The sequence below is a fragment of the Caretta caretta genome, chromosome 8, assembly GCF_965140235.1.
Source record: "Caretta caretta isolate rCarCar2 chromosome 8, rCarCar1.hap1, whole genome shotgun sequence".
NCBI classification, from domain to species: Eukaryota; Metazoa; Chordata; order Testudines; family Cheloniidae; genus Caretta; species Caretta caretta.
The window spans coordinates 14386554-14409598 of record NC_134213.1 but is presented as its reverse complement, the minus strand read 5'-3'; the positions used below and the strand labels follow the sequence as shown (position 1 = coordinate 14409598).

Below are 23045 nucleotides of genomic sequence, written 5' to 3'. Positions count from 1 at the left end.
AACTCAAGTCTTACCATTAAGTTTTCATCATCTCATGGGATTTATAGCACCATACGCTGAAAAGTATTGCATCACCCCACTTCTGCCCCTGTGCAATGTGTGGGATGCTTGTAGAATTTTGTGAGGTTACTGCACAATTACATTGAACCCATTTTGGTGATCCAATAATACGATTATAAGCAAGCCTACCATGCCTTTCAGCTGGTGGCCCTATACAGGAAAGAAAAACTGGCACCAGAATTTTGAGTACTCCACTTGGACTAAAAAATTAGGTATCTTGAAAATGCTCGCAGTTTGTAGTATGTTTTTATACTTACCTTAAATTGGTTAGTCTCTAAGGTGCCACAAGTACTCCTTTTCTTTGTAAAAATGATGCCCAACTTGATATTCCCTTTGGTGTTTCATTTCTTTTCTCACATCTTCTCAGTTCCAGTCTTTGACATAAATTCTTTCAGCTCAATAAATCAACACTGTTATCCTTATTGATAAGAACACCACCACCCAAACTATAGTATCTGCTTCTCCCTCTTCATCTTCATCCTCTAATTCACCCCACACTTTGACTTGATTTTGCCATCTGCATTTCATCAATCTATAATTTGTTTACATTTCCATCAGATGCTATACTCACTACTTCTCTGCAGAAAAGCTTACTCTTATTTTCATTTCCTCTCACCTACACTGTTGTAATTCGTGCTCCCTTTCCCCTTAATTGTGTCCTAAAGTTGCAACCCTTCAGACCTCAGTTTGTCCAAAAAGTGCCCCAGCTCATTCTCTCTGTCTACCCAAAAGCAGAAACACTACTGCTTGCATTCTCAGAAATCTTCACTGGCTTCTCCATTTCTAAATCAGCACACAATTCTTTGTCTTTGTTTTTAAAACCCTTTCCCCCAATCTCTAATCCATTTTTTTCTGATCCTTAGCCTGTTTCTGAAGCTTCCTTGGTTCTCCTCTTCCTTTTTTCCCCCACGACAGTCACTATAACCTCACCATCTGGAGCAGAACCTGATTTACTCGGTCTCTTTGCAAATCGTATCTTCAGATCCATCTTTCTTCCTTGTTCTGAGACTCTTAACCTTCTTTGTATAATATATTATCCCACTCTTTTGCTTAATCATTGTTCCTGAAACTTGGCCATTTTCCCTCCTCACCTCTGTCCCATTACAACTATAGATGTTGCCTCTGGCATATTTTAATTTACTGTTATGATTGACTAGAATAATATGTGCTGTCATTAATGATACTTTTGTCTGAGCAATGCTGCATAAAATTGTAGTTATGTATTTTATACAGTACTATAAATAGAGGTGAGATGTATGTAAATGCCTTAATTACATTAAAAAGACTCCAGTGGAAACATTAAAATGAGAGATGAGATAGTTTTGGTTTCATATGGATAGAAACTTTGAGAAATTAAAGTAACCAAAATGTGTTCTGCTAAATAAACCAAAGGGATTTCTTCTTCCTATATCTTAATGCAGAACTCCTCCCTGACTTCCCCGAAATAATACTTAAGAAAAAGTACTTTGCAAATAAATATACACAAAGCCATCAACGTAGTTGATTGTTTTGGGAGGGGTGCTACTAAAATTTCCATTTAATAATGGGTAAGACTTTTAAAATTCATTTTACTCTCTGCCACAAGTGAATTATGTTCTTGCTTTCTTTATAGAAGCATGACCTGGTGGCTAGAGATTTTTTTTTTTCTTTTCTTTATTTTTTTTTAAGATGAGTGGCCAAATGCTTACAGTTTTTGCTTTGGCTGCAATTTTCTCAGGGCTGCAACTCTTTCTAGCTTGATGCACCACTCTGCCTAATGTTAGTCACCCTTTATAGTTTTTGTGCTTGGGCCTCTCATTTGCCTTTTTACTCAGTTGATTTGTGTTGCTGGAACACAAATCAAGAAAAGCAGGGTGTGCAAACATCAGCACAAATCAGGTACAAATATCAGCAATTCCTCTTCTTCTTGGAAATATGAACTTTCCCTTTTTATGATCCTGTGAAAGGCCCCAGGTTCCCCGTGGATCTTCCACTTCCCTATTGAGAGCCCAATTTGCAGGATTAAACAAGTCTAGCAGTTTCTCTGCTGGACCTCAGGTGCTGCTTCATTCAGCTCTTGTGTACTTCATCATGTAATACTCTGGAGCATTTCTTACTGGGGAAGAACCAGAATAGGAAATGTGAAAGCAGTAGCATCCAGGTCCCTTAGAAAAGCTGCTGGATTCAGAGATGTGTTCCTCAATAGTGCCCCTGTATGGGAGGAAGACAAAGGCAGTTTGCTTCATGTTGCAGAGGTCCTTAGGAGATCACAGCATAATCTTAGTTAGGCAACCATCTTTTTATTAGGGCGGTCAATTAATTGCAGTTAACTCATGCGATTAACTCAAAAAAATTAATTGTGATTAATTGCAGTTTTAATTGCACTGTTAAAAATAGAATACCAATTTAAATTTATTAAATATTTTGGATGTTTTTCTACATTTTCATATATATTGTAATCTGTGTTGTAGTTGAAACCAAAGTGTATATTTTATTACAAATATTTGCACTGTAAAAATGATAAAACAAGAAATAGTATTTTTTAATTCACCTCATACAAGTACTGTAGTACAATCTGTTGTGAAAGTGCAACTTACAAATGTAGATTTTTTTGTTTTTGTTTTTTGTTTGTTACATAACTGCACTCAGAAACAAAACAATGTAAAACTTCAGAGTCTACAAGTCCACTCGGTTTGCGGGCGATACCAAGCTGGGAGGGGTTGCAAGTGCTTTGTAGGATAGGATTAAAATTCAAAATGATCTGGACAAACTGGAGAAATGGTCTGAAATAAATAGGATGAAATTCAATAAGGACAAATGCAAAGTACTCCATTTGGGAAGGAACAATCAGTTGCACTCATTCAAAATGGGAAATGACTGCCTAGGAAGGAGTACTGCGGAAAGGGATCTGGTGGTCATAGTGGACCACAAGCTAAATGAGTCAACAGTGTAACGCTGTTGCAAAAAAAGTGAACATCATTCTGGGATGTATTAGCAGGAGTGTTGTAAGCAAGATACAAGAAGTAATTCTTCCGCTTTACTCTGCGGTGATTAGGCCTCAGCTGGAGTATTGGGTCCCGTTCCGGTGGCCACATTTCAGGAAGGATGTGGACAAATTGTAGAGAGTCCAGAGAAGAGCAACAAAAATAATTAAAGGTCTAGAAAACATGACCTATAAGGGAAGATTGAAAAAATTGGGTTTGTTTAGTCTGGAAAAGAGAAGACTGAGGAGACATAACAGTTTTCAAGTATTAAGGAGGAGGAAGAAAAATTGTTTTTCTTAACCTTTGAGGATAGGACAAGAAGCAACGGGCTTAAATTGCAGCAGGAGGTTTAGGTTGGACATTAGGAAAAGCTTCCTAAATGTCAGGGTGGTTAAGCACTAGAATAAATTGCCTAGGGAGGCTGTGGAATCTCCATCATTGGAGCTTTTTACGAGCAGGTTAAACAAACACCTGTCAGGAATGGTCTAGATAATTAATTCTGCCATGAGTGCAGGGGACTGGAGTAGATGACCTCTCGAGGTCCCCTCTAGTTCTATGATTCTATGATTGTTTTATTTTTAAATGTAGGGGGTTATGTACATAACTCTACATCTGTAAGTTCAACTTTCATGCTAAGAGATTGCACTACATTGCAATTAGGTACTTGCATTAGGTGAATTGAAAAACACTATTTTTTTCGTTTGTTTTTATACTGTGCAAATACTTGTAATCAAAAATAAATATGAAGTGAGCACTGTACACTTTGTATTCTATGTTGTAATTGAAATCAATGTATTTGAAAATGTAGAAGACATCCAAAAATATTAAAATAAATGGTATTCTATTTTTGTTTAATAGTGCGATTAATCAAGATAGCCCTAATTTTTATAATAAAAAAGATTAAAACATTTGGCCATAGCTAATAAAGGCATAATCAGCTGCATTGTTCATATGAAGTGCGTAGGGCCACCCATATGGAAATTTCTACTTCAGTGTTTTATGCTGTGCTGAGCAACACTTTCACCATCCCACTGGTGATGCTGTAAATGGGCATGAATGCCTTAGCCTACAATCTGTATTCTTTATATATCACCAAGCTAGTACGTCAGATACAAATATGTAAGTACTTATGTATTGGATAATTTTATAAGGTGTTTTACATTGTAGCTTGTTTGGAGCTATAGTGCTTTTACCTCCAAACATTTCTTTGCACTGAAGTCTCACCCTAATGTTTTTACTCTTTTGCAGAATTTTGGTAATGTTCAAAAGTAATCTATTAAGAAATGAAGTTAAATTAAACCAAAAGGACAGATTTATTCTGTGTTGAGATCACAAGGATTTTTCTTTTTTCTGGAATGTACTGTGTTTTAATCTGTTTGATCTTGTGTTGTGCACCACATTGTTGTTAAGGAAGCTCTGACTTAGAGAAGGTTCTTGTTTTGCATCATTGCACCTACAGAGGAGAGATGATTTTTACTTTTGTGTGGCCTAAATGTAAGTAATTTTTAAAACAATTTTACAGTGATGGCAGCGTAAGCCAGTCACAGGATGACAGTATTGTTGGAACAAGGCAGTGCAGACACAGTCTGGCCATAATGCCTATCCCTGGAACACTCTCATCAAGTAGTCCTGATCTGTTGCAGCCTACAACCAGCATGCTGGATTTTACTAATCCTTCAGGTAAAATAATACATTTCTCTATGTTCTGTATGTGTAATGAACTCTGCAACCCACTGGAGCACTCAGTCTGAGAATATATTAGTTGATGTAGCAAGGTCTATTTACAAATCGATATACAGAGATTCTGAGTGTTTACCTATTTTAGTAAAACCAAATATAAAGCTAATTTACAAAACTACAATTTTATTTACTGGTTCCTACCATTTATATAGTGTTTACAATGACATTGCCACAGCGAATAAAGGCTCCACAGCATTAGCTCACTTTTAAGCTTTATTTGCAACTTTTATTAAATGTTTTGGGGGAAAACAATACCTTCTGCTGGCAGTCAGCTGTGCTCACCTGTTCCTGCCATGGCCCTATCAGTCCCAAACTGGAGAGAAACAACAAAACCCAAAAAAGAACCTCACCTCATAAGCCTGCATGCCAGGTCTCCTTTGCAGTAACTTGAGAGCTCGCTCCTTCTCTCCAGGCAAAAGCAGAACCTGCCATCTCAAGTGCCCTCCCATTTAGAGAGTTCTACCACTATTTTAGTGAGAGTGGCATGGCCTTTTCTGCTCCCTCACACTTCTTTACCATCTCCTCCCAGTGCCTGTGCCCCTCGTACCATAGCTTCTGTTCATGTGCAGTCCAGGAAAAAACACTCCGAAAGCATATCGGGTAAAGGTAGGACCTGTAGGTACCGAGCTAGTGTTATTGGTCCCACACCTTGATGAGCATTTCATTCATTCAAATATATTTTTTAAAACGAAAATTAAAACTTTTCAGTTTTATTACTTATGCCTCTCTGTTGCTGCTGCTATAGGAATGGAGTGGCTGCAGGAGGCAAATGTTGATCATATGCAGCTGCCTGTAAACATGTCAAGCCAGAATCATGTGTTTCCTTATTCTATATGAAAATTCTAAGGATAATTATACATTCATTAAACTGCCTTTTGGCTAATATTTAATAAGTGTAACATATCTTTATCTTCATAACTTCTCTTGTAAAATCGATGTGCATATATATCTTATCTTATACATAAATATCCATGACAAATCACTTCCCTTCTTGCTGCAAATTCATTGTCTTTCTACATGTAACAAACATACTTTTTTCTAAAAATCTTGATTTAACATTGGTATAGGATTTTACATAGTCATTAGCTGTGGCCAGTTAATCTTTCTTAACCAGTATTCAGTTTAATAGTATTCCTGTGCAAAGTCATTTTTGAATGTAAGGAAGTCTAAAATATCTTTTTGGCAGATCAGCATATTACATTAATTTGACTATTATTCTTGTAATCTGTAGATTTTATGTTTACATAAACGGATTTATTTTTGTTTTTGCTGCCTGCAGCTGTTGGTTTTTACTGTAAGTATTCTGAATTCTGCCAGCCTAAACTTCTTTGTATTGCATGTCTTGTCTGTTGAAATGAACATAGTTTTAAATTGCCAATATTTGTTTACAATTTTTTATTTGCATCATAAACTTTATTATTAGGATTGTTGTTGTTGCTTATTGGACATTTGCATGCCCTGTAACCCATTTTTAACGAAACCAACTATTTATTTTGTGGGGGAGGTGGTGTTGCTTAGTGGGTAAAGCACTGAACTGAGCCTTAGGAGACATGGATTCTATTTCACTGGCCTACTGGGTGACTTTGGGCAAGTCACTTCCCCACCCTGTGCCTCAGTTTCCTCATCTGTAAAAAGGGGATAATGCTACTGACCTCCTCTGTAAAGCACTTGAAGTTCTACTGATGAAAATTGCTATATAAGGGCTGTGTGGTGGTGGTATGTTTGATTTTTTGTAATAAAACTTTTTGCTTGCCAACTCGAATGTTTTTTTTCCCTATTATAATCACAAATTGAATCATGAATGGGAAAATAGATTTTTAAAAATACTATTTACATTTAAACAAACAGAAAAACCAGCAACAGAACCCAAACCAAAGTGATTGGCATCAGTATGTCTCTCTTTGTGACTGGCAAAATAAAGTAGTAAAATTTTTAAAAATGTGCATTCCTATTTCTAGATTCCAACTCATGTATTTTGTAGATTTTAACAGGTATATCAAGATAAGTTTCTTGGTAAATTTTCAAAATTGCATCAAAATTGTTTGCTTTAAATATTGAATTTGTAGGTATTTTTACATCAGATACTGTTAGTAAGAATCAGACGTTATAATGCTTGTTTATTCAGTACAGGCAGATTGTTTTGTAAGGTTTCATTACTCCTTTGAGGGTTATCGATAGATGGCCCTTTGTTGGTTTCTGATTCTTCTTACCAATGTATGCACTTTTTCATAATATATTTACCCTGTTCGTTCTCAGCTTTTCCAATTCAAATTAATACTTACATAAAAATTATTTATTTTTACTTTTATCTAACAGTTCTTTCTCAGTACCCTCCCCCACCCATATGGGACATCTAACCTTTAGTTGTCCACCATTCATCAATATGACTGAGGCGGCTTTTACTATACAAATAAATACATAGCCTCGTAGTGAAAAAGTTGGTAGAATCAGTTTTCATTCACAATGTGATTTAGGCCCCCATTTTCTTAATACCTTGTTTCGTCCCCAGCTGCTGCAGGGCTACTTTTTCTTCCAACTGGGAAAGGCTGCTGGTATCAAATAATAAATTACTATGCTTTTCCCCTGGAAAAAGGGACTTCCTCTTGAATGGGCCCTTAGAATATGTGCTAACTATTCATGCTAAACTATTTGTTCGACCTTGTATTTACCAGCGACATTCTGCGTAACTTTCCCAGATCTGAGAAAAAGCTCTGTCTCACCATCACAAGTTGGTTCAATAAAAGACATTCTCTCACCCAGCTTGTTTCACTAGTATCCTGGAACTGACACAGCTGCAACAACACTGCATCCTGTGAAAGTAATTTTTCTTAATTGTGGGAAAAAACAGGATGGGTTTTTAGAAAAAAGAGAACAAATATTTTATTGAGAATTTACTTTTTGTCAAGACCTAGGTGTCTTCCACCCTGACAGATGAATTCCACTGACAGATGAATACTTTTTTATCCTTTCAAGGGAAGTAGCAGTTTTACATTTTAAAGGTGTTCTTCTTTAAATTTAGATATTCCAGATCAAGTTATAAGAGTTTTCAAAGCAGATCAACAAAGCTGTTACATTATAATAAGCAAAGACACTACAGCAAAAGAAGTTGTGAGTCATGCAGTGCACGAATTCAACTTGATAGGAGCCCCAGAAACCTACTCTCTCTGTGAGGTGTCTGTTAGTCCTGAGGGAGTCATCAAACAGAGAAGGCTTCCAGATCAGTTCTCCAAATTAGCAGACAGAATCCAGCTCAATGGAAGGTAAAATTGTATTTGTTTTGTTTGACTCTGTCTTTAAACGTGGAGCATTTTGAAAGAAATATCAGAGAACAGTGTCCCAATTAAAACTGGAGAAGAAAGTCTAGAATTGTCTCTTTTATATTACTGAGAACTGCTAAAGATGTAATCATTTATTTCAGTGTACGCAAATATTCTAACAGAATTGCTGCCCTAGGCTATGTGCAAATAAGATGAATTATTTTAAACTGTAATTATAGTGTTTTCTGCTTGCTGTGCTTATTTGACCTGTCTGCTCTTTTCCTGCTTTTATGGCAGAAAAAAATATTTTATGCCTCCACTCAGCACATAATTATAATCTCAGGCTTTCTTGGAGTGGGGAAGAGAGATCATTTCCACCTGAAGTTGATGAGAACTTATTCCTCACATTCTGGTACTTACGATCTCTGATGCTGTCCATTTTGTAAAATTGTATACTTACACTGAATTCCAGTGCCATTAATCAGCACTAGAAGGAAGGCTTCCTACAGCTGCTAAGTATGTTTTGCTGGGAGGAGACGGCTAAGGCTTTTCCTCCAGAAATGCCAATAGCTCTGAGAACTCTCTTGTCTAGTGTCTCAGGAGTTTGCAAGAACACTTTCCTGGCCACTACAACTTTTTCAGAGCTCTCAAACTGAGTTTAAGGGACAGTCATAAACTTGCTACGCTCTCTGTTACAAAAAACACTTTCACTGTGGATGTAGGAATGTGAGTTCCCCTACAAATATTTTTAGTCACTGGGGTGGTGTTATCCATCACTCTAAAGAAAGAGAGGTTCATGACAAGTGGTGGTTGGATATCTGACTTTTAAAAAAGTATAGTATCTGAATAATACATGGCAGATGAACTTCAGTGTTTAAAAAAGTTTGAAATAAGTTCAGTCACTAGATAACTTAATTCAGAAAATCAGTGCAAGATATACAATGGTTTACATTTAAAAGGAATAATTTATATACTCTGGTGGTGGTTACCATATTTATCTTCTAATTAAAAGATGCGCTAACTTTCTTTTTCTAAAATGTAATATTACAGCTAGTTGATATTAACTTAAGACACATGCATCAGCTTTTATGCAAACCTTTGTGAGTTCTCTCACAAACATTAAGGGCTTTAGCACATTGCCTCATGATCTGATCCAGGCCAGAAGATGTGTTAGAAAGTAGAAAATTCTGTTCAATTCTCGTTACAAGGCAACAGAGAATTTATGAAGGAGAGTCATTTCTATATTTGTAAGTGATCTCCGTTGGACCATGAAAGTGATATTCTTACATGCCTTTTCATTTCCTGAGTACTGTGTGCTTCATGTACATGTTAATATATTATGCTAATTTTTCTATCAAAAATGGGAAAATACATTTACATCAAGATTTCAGATATTTCTCAGGATCCCGAGCCATTCAAAATGTTAATTTACTGCTGCATTTGCAAATAGACAAGCTACTGACCTTCTGCTGCAGGGCAAGCCTATTATCTACACAATTGCAGGCTAGTATATAGAAACGAGTGATTAATGAAGAGGAAGAAAATATTAAAATGGTCACATAATATATTGAACTTTTTTACTTTAGTAATGACAGCGTTGTGCAGTGGGTAGAGTAAGAAGCTGAGAGTTGGAACTCACCTGAGTTCCATTCCCAAATTGCCTCTCACTATTAGGTGCTAGGCATGTCCATTATAGATAAGCTCGCTAGTTGGTACCTCAGTCCAGTGGGGATAATGTCGAGGCATGAAGGGGTGATGTTAAACTTAATTGTATGTAAAGTACTTTCAGAATGTCAGAGGAAAGCTGCTCTAAAGTTTATTATTATAATACAATTTACCTTTAGGTATTATCTGAAAAACAATATGGAAACAGAGACGTTATGCTCAGATGAGGATGCCCAGGAGCTGCTTAGAGAGAGTCAGATTTCTCTTCTCCAGCTGAGCACCATTGAGGTGGCTACTCAGCTATCAATGAGGGACTTTGAATTATTTCGCAATATTGAGCCTACTGAATACATCGATGACCTCTATAAGATGGACTCCAAAACAGGAAATGCTCACCTGAAACAGTTTGAGGATGTCATTAACCAAGAGACATTCTGGGTTGCCACAGAAATTTTAACTGAGCCCAACCAGCTCAAAAGAATGAAGATTGTTAAGCATTTCATTAAAATTGCCCTACACTGTCGAGAATGCAAGAACTTCAATTCCATGTTTGCCGTTATAAGGTAAAGTACTATTATTTTGGCAGTTGTTGATCATCTGAATTTTATATTTTTTACTCATATTAAATTAGAACTGAATATGATTGTGGCATCAAATACAATTTTAATAACTTCCATTGTAGGGAAGAAAAGAAAATATTCAGTCTGACAACTTGTGGGGTACAGTGTATTTTAAAACAAATTTTCAGGTTGCACAGCATAACATTCTATACAAAAAGGTATAATTTCACTACATTCCCCCCCACCCCTTACCCTCAATTTTTTTTAAAGTGTTTGTATTGTGGTTTTTGTCATTGCTCCTGTTACCAGTGTGTTCTTTCCTGTCCATTAGGATAAGGAAGGAGAGAGTATGTTTGGACAAGTCGTGTTCTTATTTATAAACCTTAAAAACCTGCTGATTATTGCTGCTATTTTCATTGGTTGCTCTGCTTCTCTGATTCCTGAGTACTGTGAGCTTTTGAGCATACTTCTTTTCCCCCCTTTTCTCACTTATCATTACTTTCTCCCTGTGTATTTGAAAGAAACCAGAGATAAGGCGGTTACATAATATTTTTCCTCACCCATGTAGACTCTTCCCTCACCCGTTCTCCAATCTATCTCATCTTAGTCTGCTAGTTTTAAATTTTCCTCCCTTCTCTAACCAGTCACTCAGCACCTTTTCTGTTCTCTTTATTTAAGATATTCAGGCTCTTTCTTTGTATTTTGGGTCTAATTCTGATTTATACTATGTGCAACTTCATTGTCTTGAATAGTCTGAGCCAAACAAATGTCTTGTTCTCAATTGCTTCGACACCATCATTTGTCAAAAAGACAGTGCTTCACAATACGTCTATCTGGACTAATTTTTCAACCAATCAACACTAATACTGTTTCTGAGAATTATGATATTTGACCTTTTTTCCACACTTTAATTCCCTTAGCCTGATTTACAGAACATGTGTGATTCTGTTTTATTCAAGGCTATCCATATATGAAGCTAATCCCAAAGAGATCTGTACTGTGTATGTAGATATGCAGAAATAGATACCCTCATTTCCATTTCCTAATGCCTAGTTTCTCATGGGTAGGAGTTACTCTCCCTCACTATATTTTGCTTTCATCAGGCCCTCTAGGATTGAAGTCTTGTTCGAGAAATCAGCCTTTGTTTTTACCCTTATTTCTAAGGAAACTTGCCCTTTTTTAAGCTGTGCCACAAGTAACCCATTTGCAGTTTGGCATGCTGTGTCTAGATGATGCCTTCCTTCTCTTAGCATAGTTATTTCTGCATGTGTCTGTTTGGAGGGCACATTGTTGTGACTGATAGCTTTTGTTTATAAGAAGACCATGATTTAACTGATATGCAAATGATTTGCCAATGGTATGAGGGAGAAATTGTGCCTTTTTTGTATTTAGATTAAAATTAACCAGTTTTGATGCTTTTTGAATCTGATATTTATACAACTTTGTACTTGGATTAAACAAAATTTCTAACAACTTTTTTATTCCACTAATCACTACAGTGGTGAATTACATAACTGCATGATATTAAAATCCACTTCCTTTCATCTTTGATTTATAGAGTGGTAATCTTAGATTGAGTTTCCAAATCATTTCATTCTGGAGAATTTCTTTAAAAAAAATCTTATTGTGGGTGATTTTATAAAGTAGCTACTTTTTTCCAATAAAATGTTAATTCATCCTTTCATACAGAGATGTATGAACTGTTTAAGATTGCTGATACAGTAATTGCAGAAATTGTTTGCGTGGCATCCCGTAAGTGTAGTGCTAATGGGCTTTATTGAAACTAAAATTGTCATGCATTTCCTAAGGTCCATATAGTCAAATATATGTCCTGCTACTTCAAACCATCCCAGTAGTGGCTCAGAACATTGCCCTTACTAGTTCTCTATATTAAGTACTCCTATAAAAACTAAATCCTCTCAAAAAATGATTTAGCAGAGGACACCATCCCTGCTCAAGCTTTTCTTCCCTTATCTTATGTACGTTATAAATCCTAAGAGGCAGCATGAAACCATTCTGGTGCCTTCAGGAGTTTGTAGGACTCAGTGGGGGTCCTACCTTATCTGCTTTTTTGGTGTATGTTCAATATATTCATCATTTTAAGCTGCTTTTTTCTAAGGGACATAGACTGAGTTGTAAACTAAGACCCGTAAATCCCTGTATCATGTAGTAGTCTTGCTTGTATATTTTCTATAATCTCCTTATGGTATGACCAGAATGATACAAATGTTTTAAAGTAACTTCATTTGTGCCTTATTTTCCTGCTTAAATCATTTCCTATATTATATTTTTGCATGTATTGCAAAATGACAAGTGTTTTCTTCTACTCTCTATACTGATCTGCATAGAATACTTTCACTGTGGGAGTTTTAACCTTTTTGGGTCAGGAATGTCTTTCTCTGTATAATATTTGTGGGTACTACGAAAGACTAATAATAATGTCCATGTTATGTTAAATATAGCCTTCTGTACAACTGAGTGGCATTAAACCAGCAGATTAGAATAGTATGAGGGTTGATGCGAGATTAGGCTTCATGATCATGACACTTTAATATGATTGTAAATCTAAATTGATATACTTTGTTAGATTTGTTTTTACTCTTTCAATCTGTATCTGTAAAGATACTGATTCTGTTTTAAGAAAATTAATAATACATTAAAATGCCACTAGAAATATATACTTCATCTTAGGGCCAATTATTTTTTAATAAAATAAGAGTTGTCAAGCACCAGTACAACCCTGATTTAAATAAAGTGTATTAAAATATACTGGATATTAATCAATTTATTTGTGCACTATTGTTATTATATTATTACTGCAAATATCTCAATGTATACTGATTGAAAGGAATTCTGATTTCACCTCTATATAACATCAGATGCTGAAGTATTACTTTGAAGCCTTTTCATTAATAATCGGTGAATCCAAATGCCTTTTACAAGAAGGAGCACGTTAAATTATATTATTTTCTCTTCTTCTCCAGCACAGGAAGCACATGAGTGTCACGAAAATCCTTGAGGGAATGAGCTAATGCAAAACTTCAAGTAGGCTTCAAAAGTAGTAGGCCAGTGATGAAATACTATTACCTGCTAATCACACGCTGTGCTGCCAAATTAGGGTTAATGGCAAAAGAAACACCTTACTTGTTTTCCTAAATGTACGTTCCTGGGGGAAAATACAGCACTAAGAGGATTAAATTGCTTCATTGATTTTATTTGACTGTTGCATTATAATGGAAGGTTTAAAAAAGTTTTATCATGGAAAACCTTATTGCAGTTGGAACATTATTATCTGTAATGGTTAACCTCTCAAATCAAAAATATTATATTCACATTCAAGGGATTTAATGTGGTAATCATGCTAAGGAATAGACAAACGCATTTTGTGGATGTTTTCTTCTCTGTAGGGCTACAACATTATCTGACAAACAAAAGAAAAAATCAATTCAACTGATTTTGACATGTTGTGGTCATTAGTTTTTTGGTGGGGCTGGAAAATGTCCATATAACATATTAAAGGCCAGGTTGTAGCTGGGATTGAATGAGCACACACAAGGAAAGGAGTCAGAATGCAAGGAGCCTTTCTCTCAGTTTGTCCCTAGAATAAGGCCAGTTATGATTGCTATCCGTGGTCTCTTTGAGGCACAACTCCCCCTAAAGAGGCAACAGGAGGAAAGGACCATGACCAATCTTGCACACCAACAGCCACTGCATCTGGCTGGTTACACCAGGGAGCTCATGATGCACCCTCCTAAGGGAGCACAGCAGGTGCATTTCCTCTTCGCATTCCCCCTCAAGAATAAATTGTCTCTTTCAGTTCGAAAGCTTCCTTGTGGCTGCCCTGTAAGCAACTCTACCCCCGCACCCTAATCTGCCTCTAAAGATCGTGGATAAGCACAGTGATGATTTTATCGGGGCTGGGGGGGACTCTTCAAAATTTCAGTTGTTATATTTCAAAAGACATAAACTTACTCATCAGCAGAAAATTAATCTTCATTTCTTGCTTTCTGTGGTAGCATAGACAAAATGTAATAAAGCAAAATGATATCTAATCCCTATCATGTCATATTAAAAAGAGGCTTATTTATTTGCTCCCTTTCAGAAAGGACAGTTGTTTTGGTTTCATAGAGCAGTGTCCTGATCAATAACACCAAATCTTAGTTTAGTGATTTAAGTGCAACATAATCTAATACTGACTGTTCTGTATTGCTAATCTATGCAGTGTAAATGTTAAAATCATAGATCTTGTTCGGGTTGCAAACATGAGCAAGCCAGTTGTGACTGAATAGAAAAATAAGGGGTGCAGCTTGATTTAACTGATCTGCCTACCCAGCTAATTTGTTGGTTTGGAACCCAAATCTAATATCTACTGAAAGAAACTTCCCATAGAAAGTAGGTGTGTGAGAGACAATGATGGACAAGCTATCTTTTTTAGTAGCTATAATTTTTTTAAAGTAATTCTACTTAGTATAAATGACCTATTTTTCCTCCCGAGTTTGTTCAGTGTACATATCAAAGCAAGATTTTTCTAACAGCTGGTTGTATTTGCAGTACTGGCAATCTGAATATCAAGCTGTGTGTGTTCTGCTTCGTAACCCATCTATAATAAAGATTGTGGAGAATCAGAATTCACCGAATAATTTTGCTGATGCATGATGCAGTATAGAATGCAGCTTGCTGTTTGGAAACTCCATAAGGATCCATAGTACTGATGAACAAAACTCATTAATGACTGTATGATTCTTATGCAACTTTAACTTAGTGGATGTAGATTTTTAATTTGATTTATAAAATGTGCACCTGTCTGTAATGTTTGGTGCATGTGACAATGCTTAAAAAAAGTCAGATGTAACAAGTTTTTTGATATATCTACCTCTTTCACTAATTTGCAGATCAACACTACCCATTATAAAGGCTCCCAATCTGTTCCTCTTAAAATTCTCCCCACTTGTATTTGTAATGAATGTGCTGCTCACTCCTCTTGCTGTCTTACTGTGACTGTACCTCCTAATCACTTCATTAACTTTTCGCTCTTGATATCCTTTCTTTGGTATAGAATCTCACTGTCAGAAAATGGCTGTTAACTTAGCTGAGCGCAGGTAATAGATTTGTCTTGGAACTATATTTTTAATTTGGCGTACTATGACTATGAAAGTGTTGTCATACTTTTCAGGTCCCATTTTCAGTGTTCAGGAGAGTGCCCAGCTGTGGCTTATTGGTAACTTATTTGGCTGCAGTGTGGCAAATACCCAGATTTAAAGCCTTTTAAAAATCCATTTTCCCTTTAAAAAAAGAAAAAGAAGAAGTCGTCTTAACCTCCTTATTAAATGCAATAGTCCCCATTTAACAGCTGATAATAGGAAAAAATTATCTTTTACAGTGGGCTAAATCTGGCACCAGTAGCACGACTCAGAGGTACCTGGGAAAAGCTACCAAGCAAGTATGAAAAGCACCTTAGAGACCTTCAAGATCTTTTTGATCCATCTCGAAACATGGCAAAGTACCGCAACATTCTTAGCAGTCAGAGCATGCAGCCTCCAATTATCCCACTGTTTCCTGTTGTCAAGAAGGATATTACATTTCTACATGAAGGTAACTCCCTATGTAGAGAAGTAATAAACCAAAACATAGAATAATATCTTAATCCTTTCTTCTTTTGTGTCCAGTGTTCCAAATTTTACATCTAAAAAAAATAAGTAATATAATGCATGGTGTAGTCGCCTCTTGATAAAAATGAAATATAATGCAGAATGCATAATAGAGGAGGCAGATCCTAGACAAAAATTAAAAATTCAGTGGAGATATTAAATATTTTAAAAACTGCACTTAATCTTCATTAACTACCTCCAAGGTTATGATAGAAGAGTGTTTGACTGTAGTAAACAATGTTCAGAACACTTCAGATATATTTCTGTCATAAAAACTCATCATTACAGTATTTGCAGAGTTGGTTTCATGTAGTGGCTTGCAGAGGGTTACTTTTGCTTTAAAATATTTCTCTTTATTTAAAATACTTCCCTTTTTAACAGTTTTCCATTCATCGTTGGTAAACGTTAAAGGGTTCTAAATATGCCAAGTTTTCAGATCTGTTGTCTCAGAATTGTTTGAACAAATTTAAAAGGGTAAATGTAGTCAGTTTCATATTTGCACCATTTTAACATATGAAAATAAATCTGTGCATAGTCAAATTGTTCCATTTTCCCTCTACTGACAGCTGCCACTTTAGAATTAGATTAACAAGGGCAGAGCGAGCGTTCCTATCTACATAGAGTGGGCTTGACTAGCATCTGTATTCTGCCACTATGCTACTTCCTGGTTTTGACTGATACTTGAATTAAAGGCTTTTGACATCTGCTGAAGGGTGATATTTTGGGAGACAAATAACATGTCAGCCTTAGAAAAGTACTGAATATTGCTTATATTTGTTCTACGTATTTCATTGCACAGGAAATGATTCAAAAGTGGATGGCCTGGTAAATTTTGAGAAACTCAGAATGATTGCCAAAGAAATTCGACAAGTCGTCAGAATGACCTCTGCTAACATGGATCCAGCTGTAATGTTCAGACAAAGGTGTGCAATTAAACAAGAAAATAGGGTTAAAGATATCTCTTGTATAATGGGTAGAGTGTGGGTTTGTGTGCATGAACACGTGTTTATGTTCCATTATGATTTCATTATCATTAACATTTATCATTAGAGTAAAATCTGTATCAAAGGGGATTTGTAAGATTAAGGAATATATTTTACTATGGTTTTAAAATGGAAATATTCCTGTTTGTTTTTCATAATCTGGTTAGCACTTTAGGGTATGTTTGTACAAACATTATTTATTTTATTATGCATCACAGACGGATATCACTACACCTGCATACACCCTAGTATAATCTGTATGCAGATGGAGTGCACAGTAGAACCACCAGCATCTCCAATCTGGGACAAGACATGAGGCTACTTGTAGTCTGTTGACTGGAAAAGAAGCAGCAGCTATTCCATGTCAGGTGTGCAGGATGTTAGAGCCTCAATATCCATGTAAATATATGGATCCTGTGGGCCCACGAGGGGAGTAGCTATCAGCGCTGGGAGCCCGGCTACCAGCGCTGGTGCACTGTCTACACTGCCACTTTACAGCACTGAAACTTGCAGCTTTCAGGGGTGTGTTTTTTCACACCCCTGAGTGAGAAAGTTGTAGCGCTGTAAAGTGGCAGTGTAGACAAGGCCTTAGCCAGAAGGAACCTAACTTGGTATTCAGTTCACATGGTGATTTTTCAGGGCTGGTAGTTAGAAAAAGCACCATTTTACATGTAATGTGAGCAAACTTGGTATGCAATTATTGAGCCACAAATGTGGCATATCACAATGTTGTTTTAGCATGGTCACTTTTCAGAGAAGGATCTCGCTTTCGTGCCAGTATAGATTATACAAGCAAAAAGTCCACATTTAAAATGAAATCTGTAAAATATTCATTTGATGAATTACAGTGGCTCGTCAGAAACCATTACAGTTATATAGGTAAAACATATTTACAGATCAGTTCTGTCTAAAAATCTGTCTTTACTTTAAATGCTTCACAGGAGACAATGGAGTCTAATTGTTACATTGACTATCAAATAAATAGTTCACCTGTGGTATGCCTTTTAAACTTCCAATATGCATCTTAAAGGGCACATCAAACACAATGCTCTCATAAAATGCTTTGTCTAATATTGTTCTAAGTAGCACCTGTGATTAGACGGGGAAGAAGTCTTTTTCTTTTTTTTTTCCTTTATAGTCAGTTTCATTGTTTCTACTGTATAGTCAATCAGTTTCCTCTGTTATGAAAACTCCAATAAAACATTTTTGATTAAAAAGACAAATGAACAAAAAAAATTTAGTTCTCACACGAATACTTTGACAAGTTCATTACTAATTAGAACAAAGCTGCTCATTCATTAGAATAAATTTGTCAAATAACATATTTTTCCACAAGCAATCAAAATGAAAAACACATAAATTTATAATGATCCTGTTTCTTAATATGTTTCTTATAATTACAATCCTAATGCATTAAATTCCTTTAATTTCATTATACTTCCCGCAATGTGAATTTTTGTAAAAGATATCAAGGTTTCATTCTGTCTCTCAAAAGTAAATAACAACAGGTAAGCTGTTTGAATTTGATGATGCAACATCTAAAACTGATTTTTCATGTTAAATATTTCCCACAAGTTAACTGGAGTTTGGCTTTAAATTTGTAGGTTAAACATAAAAACATGCAATATGTTCTTCTATATTCATTAAAATATTGTAAGGAGTTCTCTTCCCCTCGCATTCCGTTAAAACCGTATGTTATCGTTTGAGAAGAATGTTTGCCTGATAGAATTTTTTCTTTTCTATACTTTCCTGTCTACATCTTTTTCTTCCTGACTCTCAACTGTGATATTTTTCCTGTGCTTTTCTGTTCAAATACATGCTTCAATGTATATGGCTCTTGCTTACAGGAAGAAGAGGTGGAGGAGTTTGGGGTAAGTGTAGAGATGAATGCAACTAAGATAAACAAAGGTTATGCAACTTTTAACATACTGCATCCTCCTCATTAGTGCATGCATCTGAAATACAGCATGCATTTTATTAACCCTGCAATACATATTTTTGGTAAACAGATTTAGAGAATATCAGGAGCAAACACTATTTCCAGTCAGCTTTTGTACCCCTGAGTTGATTTTATGTTCTAGATAAGCTTTTTCAACTTCAGTTTAATGCAGAAAGAGAAACTGTTATCTAATTACAGTGTAATGCAGAGTATTTTTGAAAACAAATAAATTAACTTTTAACACCTATCTCAAAAGTTCAAACTAGTCCTTATTGTTTTATACTGTAACTATGTATTGGGTTATTGTAATTATAATCCTCTAAACTTTGAGTCCAGTTGTAATTCTGAGTTGCACAATATCTCACATTTTTGAACTGTACTTACAAAGGATCAAATCCTGCATTTGGGCACATTCCAAAATCCTTATAGACTTCACTGGGAGTTTTGGTTGTGCAAGGAATGTAGAATAGGGACCAAAATGATGAGGATTGAGAGTGCAATATGATTTGTTAATGAATATTCTAACCAATGCCTGAATGTTACAATGACTTAATATATTGGAGCTGATTATGGGCATTATTTGGCTTCCTAGAGCCAAATAATCCATGATCCTAGAGTTTCCATTAGAGAAAAAAGAACTAAATAGCAAAAATAAATAAAACAAATAAAATAAAAACTAAAAATAAATTTAAATAGGAATTATGATAAACATACCTCATCTATTATTTCTTTCTCCTGAGTAGTATGAAGGAAAATGACGTAGCTGACGCGTTCCAACCTTGGGATTATTGTGAAAGCAATTAAAATGAGAATGAGAAAATGTGTGTGATTTTTAAAGGGAATTGACTTTTTAAAAATTCTGTATGTACATAAGAAATAAAACCCATAGGTCATTAACGATTAAAGTGTAAAGTTGTCTAGTCATCCACCTACACCTCTCCAGGTGGGATTTCCCTATGCAAATCAGCACAGTAAATCTTGCCAATAACATCTCCCACTCCTCTCAGAGATCTCGTTACCTGTTCATTGGCTGTCCCTCTTTCCACCTCTCTGTATGTGATACTATAGAGAGGAGGTATAGCAGGTGGTGCTGTGACACAAAAGTCTAGAATACTTCAGTGAGGACCTATAACTGTGAGTTCAGTTCATGCTGAAGCGAGTTTCTTTTCTTTTTGTTTCTTTTATATTTATTTAAAAACCCTTATATAACCACCCTCAGTCCTATGCTAGAAAAGCCATTAAGGAGGAAATGGATGTAAGCAGAGGACTTTAAAAGTGATCTGCAAATAATTTTTTTAATTGTTTGTGCCCATTTCTACTGCTTTATGATGCAAAAAGGCAAACTGAAAGCTTATGTGTCTCAGCATTTTTTCTTCCTTTTTTAAGTCTAAGGATGCGAAATCGGATTCCCTAGTTTTGCTAGATGGTTGGGGTCTGAGCTGGGGATTGAGACTGCTCATCCCTTAGTTGCAGGGATGTTGAGTTGCAAACACAAACCTCTTTTCTTTCCTATATGTATTAAGGTTTGAATTTAAATAATTTAAATTTCTGTTTTTGTTAACAAGCCTGACTCCTAATAGCTTCCCCCCTTAATTGCTTGGCCTTTGGTCTTCTATGATGACATAAATCCACTAGTTCACTAGTCATCCATTGCATTCCAGAGTGGACTTAAATCTCTAATGTAAAAACAGGAGAGAGCAAATAAATATTTTTGGCTGCCATCGCTCACATTCATGCAAAAAGGGGCACTAGCTCCATTTTTTCTTTATTTTAGCTCATGTTTAAAACCGTACATGAGATTCTGGAAACTAGTTCCCATCCATGTATGCTTTGCCTGTGGGCAAAGGAATAGATTCTAATAGGGAAATCTGTTCCCTCACCCCCTCTATCCAGGGAGCAGAATGAAGTTTTCAGTGCTTCAAAGTAGCTGCCACCAATATAAAGCTTGCTAGAGAACTCTCATTTGGTACCATATTGCTAAAATATCAGCGAGCATCATGGTTTATAGCATAATATGTGTAGTCTTTCATTGTTCCTGACCATCATGGATAGAGAAGTATCTACTTTAGCACTGAATGTATCCAATCTCTCTTGCCATCTTTTGCCATCCTCCTGGCTGTAATAATGATACTTTTTCTATAATATCTTCTTGATTTATTTGAGATTATTATTACTTTGAATTTGACATGTGTGAGTGATCCAAAAATGTATTCAACACCTTTTTTTATATAGTGGACAGCTGTGTCTCACCTTCGTTCTTTTCCTTAAGTTCAACATATCCAGTTCTATTAACTTTTCCTAAAACATTAGGCTTATTTTCCACCTCTTTTACTATTATGGTTACTCTCTTCTGAACACTTCCTGTGGGTTTTGTGAAGCATTGTTACTTGGGAGCCTATATCATTTGGGCTTTTGGCCTTCTTGTATACCTGTGAAATATGTACATTTCCAAATAATGGTTGCATATCCTGCCACATGTGATTTCTTTAACAAGTCAATTACCTTTATAAATATGTTTACATGGCATTCACTTTTAAAAGAAAAGTTATTCCTGTGAATGCTTTATAAGAATGTTCAGGCATAGTTTATACGAGTTGTATTTGAAGCTTACTTTATAACTTACCATGTAATGCAGCCATCATGATGAACATTTATAAAATACTTTCTTGATTTTAATATTGACCAAGATAGAGTTCTCTACCATACCTTGACAATTGAACAAGAGGTGGTATGGCAGTTTGAATCTATGAGAGATTTAGTAAGGGGTTAATAGTCTTTTTAACCTTAAGGTCAATAGTTTAAAGCTAGCAAAGCTGGATAGTGACCAACAGATGTAACAATGGATGCTTAAGTTAAACTATTTGATGATCTAGCTGCAGTTCCTCAAGGAGCAAGTGAATCTAACTAGAAAAGGAGTACTTGTGGTACCTTAAAGTCTAACAAATTTATTTGAACATAAGCTTTCATGAGCTACAGCTCACTTCATCGGGTGCATTCAGTGGAAAATACAGTAGGGAGATTATATACACAGAGAACATGAAACAATGGGTGTTACCATACACACTGTAAGGAGAGTGATGACTTTAGATGAGCTAATACCAGCAGGAGAGCTGGGTGGGGGAAGAAAACCTTTTGTAGTGATAATCAAGGTGGGCCATTTCCAGCAGTTGACAAGAACGTCTGAGGAACAGTGGGGGGTGGGGGAGCAGAAATAAACATGGGGAAACACTTCCAGTCAGAGAACACTTCAATCTCTCTGGTCACTCGATTAGAGACCTAAAAGTGACAATTCTTCAACAAAATCTTCAAAAACAGACTCCAACGAGAGACTGCTGAATTGGAATTAATTTGCAAACTGGATACAATTAACTTAGGCTTGAATAGAGACGGGGAGTGGATGGGTCATTACACAAAGTAAAGCTATTTCCCCATGTTTATTTCCCACCCCCTCTACCCCCCTGTTCCTCAGACATTCTTGTCAACTGCTGGAAGTGGCCCACCTTGATTATCACTACAAAAGGTTTTCTTCCTGCCCTCCCCCCCCCCCCCCGCCCCCGGCCCACTCTCCTGCTGGTATTAGCTCATCTTAAGTGATCACTCTCCTTACAGTGTGTATGGTAACACCCATTGTTTCATGTTCTCTGTGTATATAAATCTCCCCACTGCATTTTCCACTGAATGCATCCGGTGAAGTGAGCTGTATCTTACGAAAGCTTATGCTCAAATAAATTGGTTAGTCTCTAAGGGTGTCACAAGTACTCCTTTTCTTTTTGTGAATACAGACTAACACAGCTGCTACTCTGAAACCTGAATCTAACTAGGCAGCCCTTTTGGCAATCTCAGAGACATTGAAGGGACATGGAAGGCTTACGTACTCCTCCATAGACCGAGTATCTCCAAGTCAGAGTTTAAGCATATTGATAGGCCAGTAAGAGGAAAGCATGGACTGTCACTGTCCTTCTATGCCTGTCATTTTGAGAAATAGAAGATTGTAGTTTCCTGTGCTGTCAGTCCAACAAAAAAAATACATATATGCTTTGTTGTGGGCATCATTTCTAGGTGGCAAAACAGAATGAAGAGTGATCAACATAATGCGCTTTGTATATATGAGACTGCTTTTCTTTTTATCAGAACTTTATCAGTTCTTCAGACATTTTGGGGAGCTTAGTGATAGAGTAAGATAATTCAGTAATAGTTCACCACTGCAAGAAATTAGGTTTTCAGTCTCAG

General features: G+C 36.1%; 1 protein-coding gene across 15 annotated transcripts in view; it reads left to right on the top strand.

Moving 5' to 3' along the window:
- RAPGEF6 (Rap guanine nucleotide exchange factor 6) overlaps positions 1 to 23045 on the top strand; it is a 238253-nt gene that overhangs the window by 174994 nt on the left and 40214 nt on the right. For 8 of the 15 annotated variants that reach the window (XM_075131299.1, XM_075131294.1, XM_075131298.1 and 5 more), the window contains 7 exons: positions 4546 to 4703; positions 6043 to 6057; positions 7783 to 8023; positions 9865 to 10248; positions 15626 to 15837; positions 16693 to 16816; positions 18724 to 18747. In XM_075131299.1, the coding sequence (XP_074987400.1) occupies positions 4546 to 4703; positions 6043 to 6057; positions 7783 to 8023; positions 9865 to 10248; positions 15626 to 15837; positions 16693 to 16816; positions 18724 to 18747 (1158 nt within the window). The remainder of the gene's footprint in view (positions 1 to 4545; positions 4704 to 6042; positions 6058 to 7782; positions 8024 to 9864; positions 10249 to 15625; positions 15838 to 16692; positions 16817 to 18723; positions 18748 to 23045) is intronic. The other 7 variants (XM_075131300.1, XM_075131295.1, XM_075131291.1 and 4 more) reach the window with 3 other exon arrangements.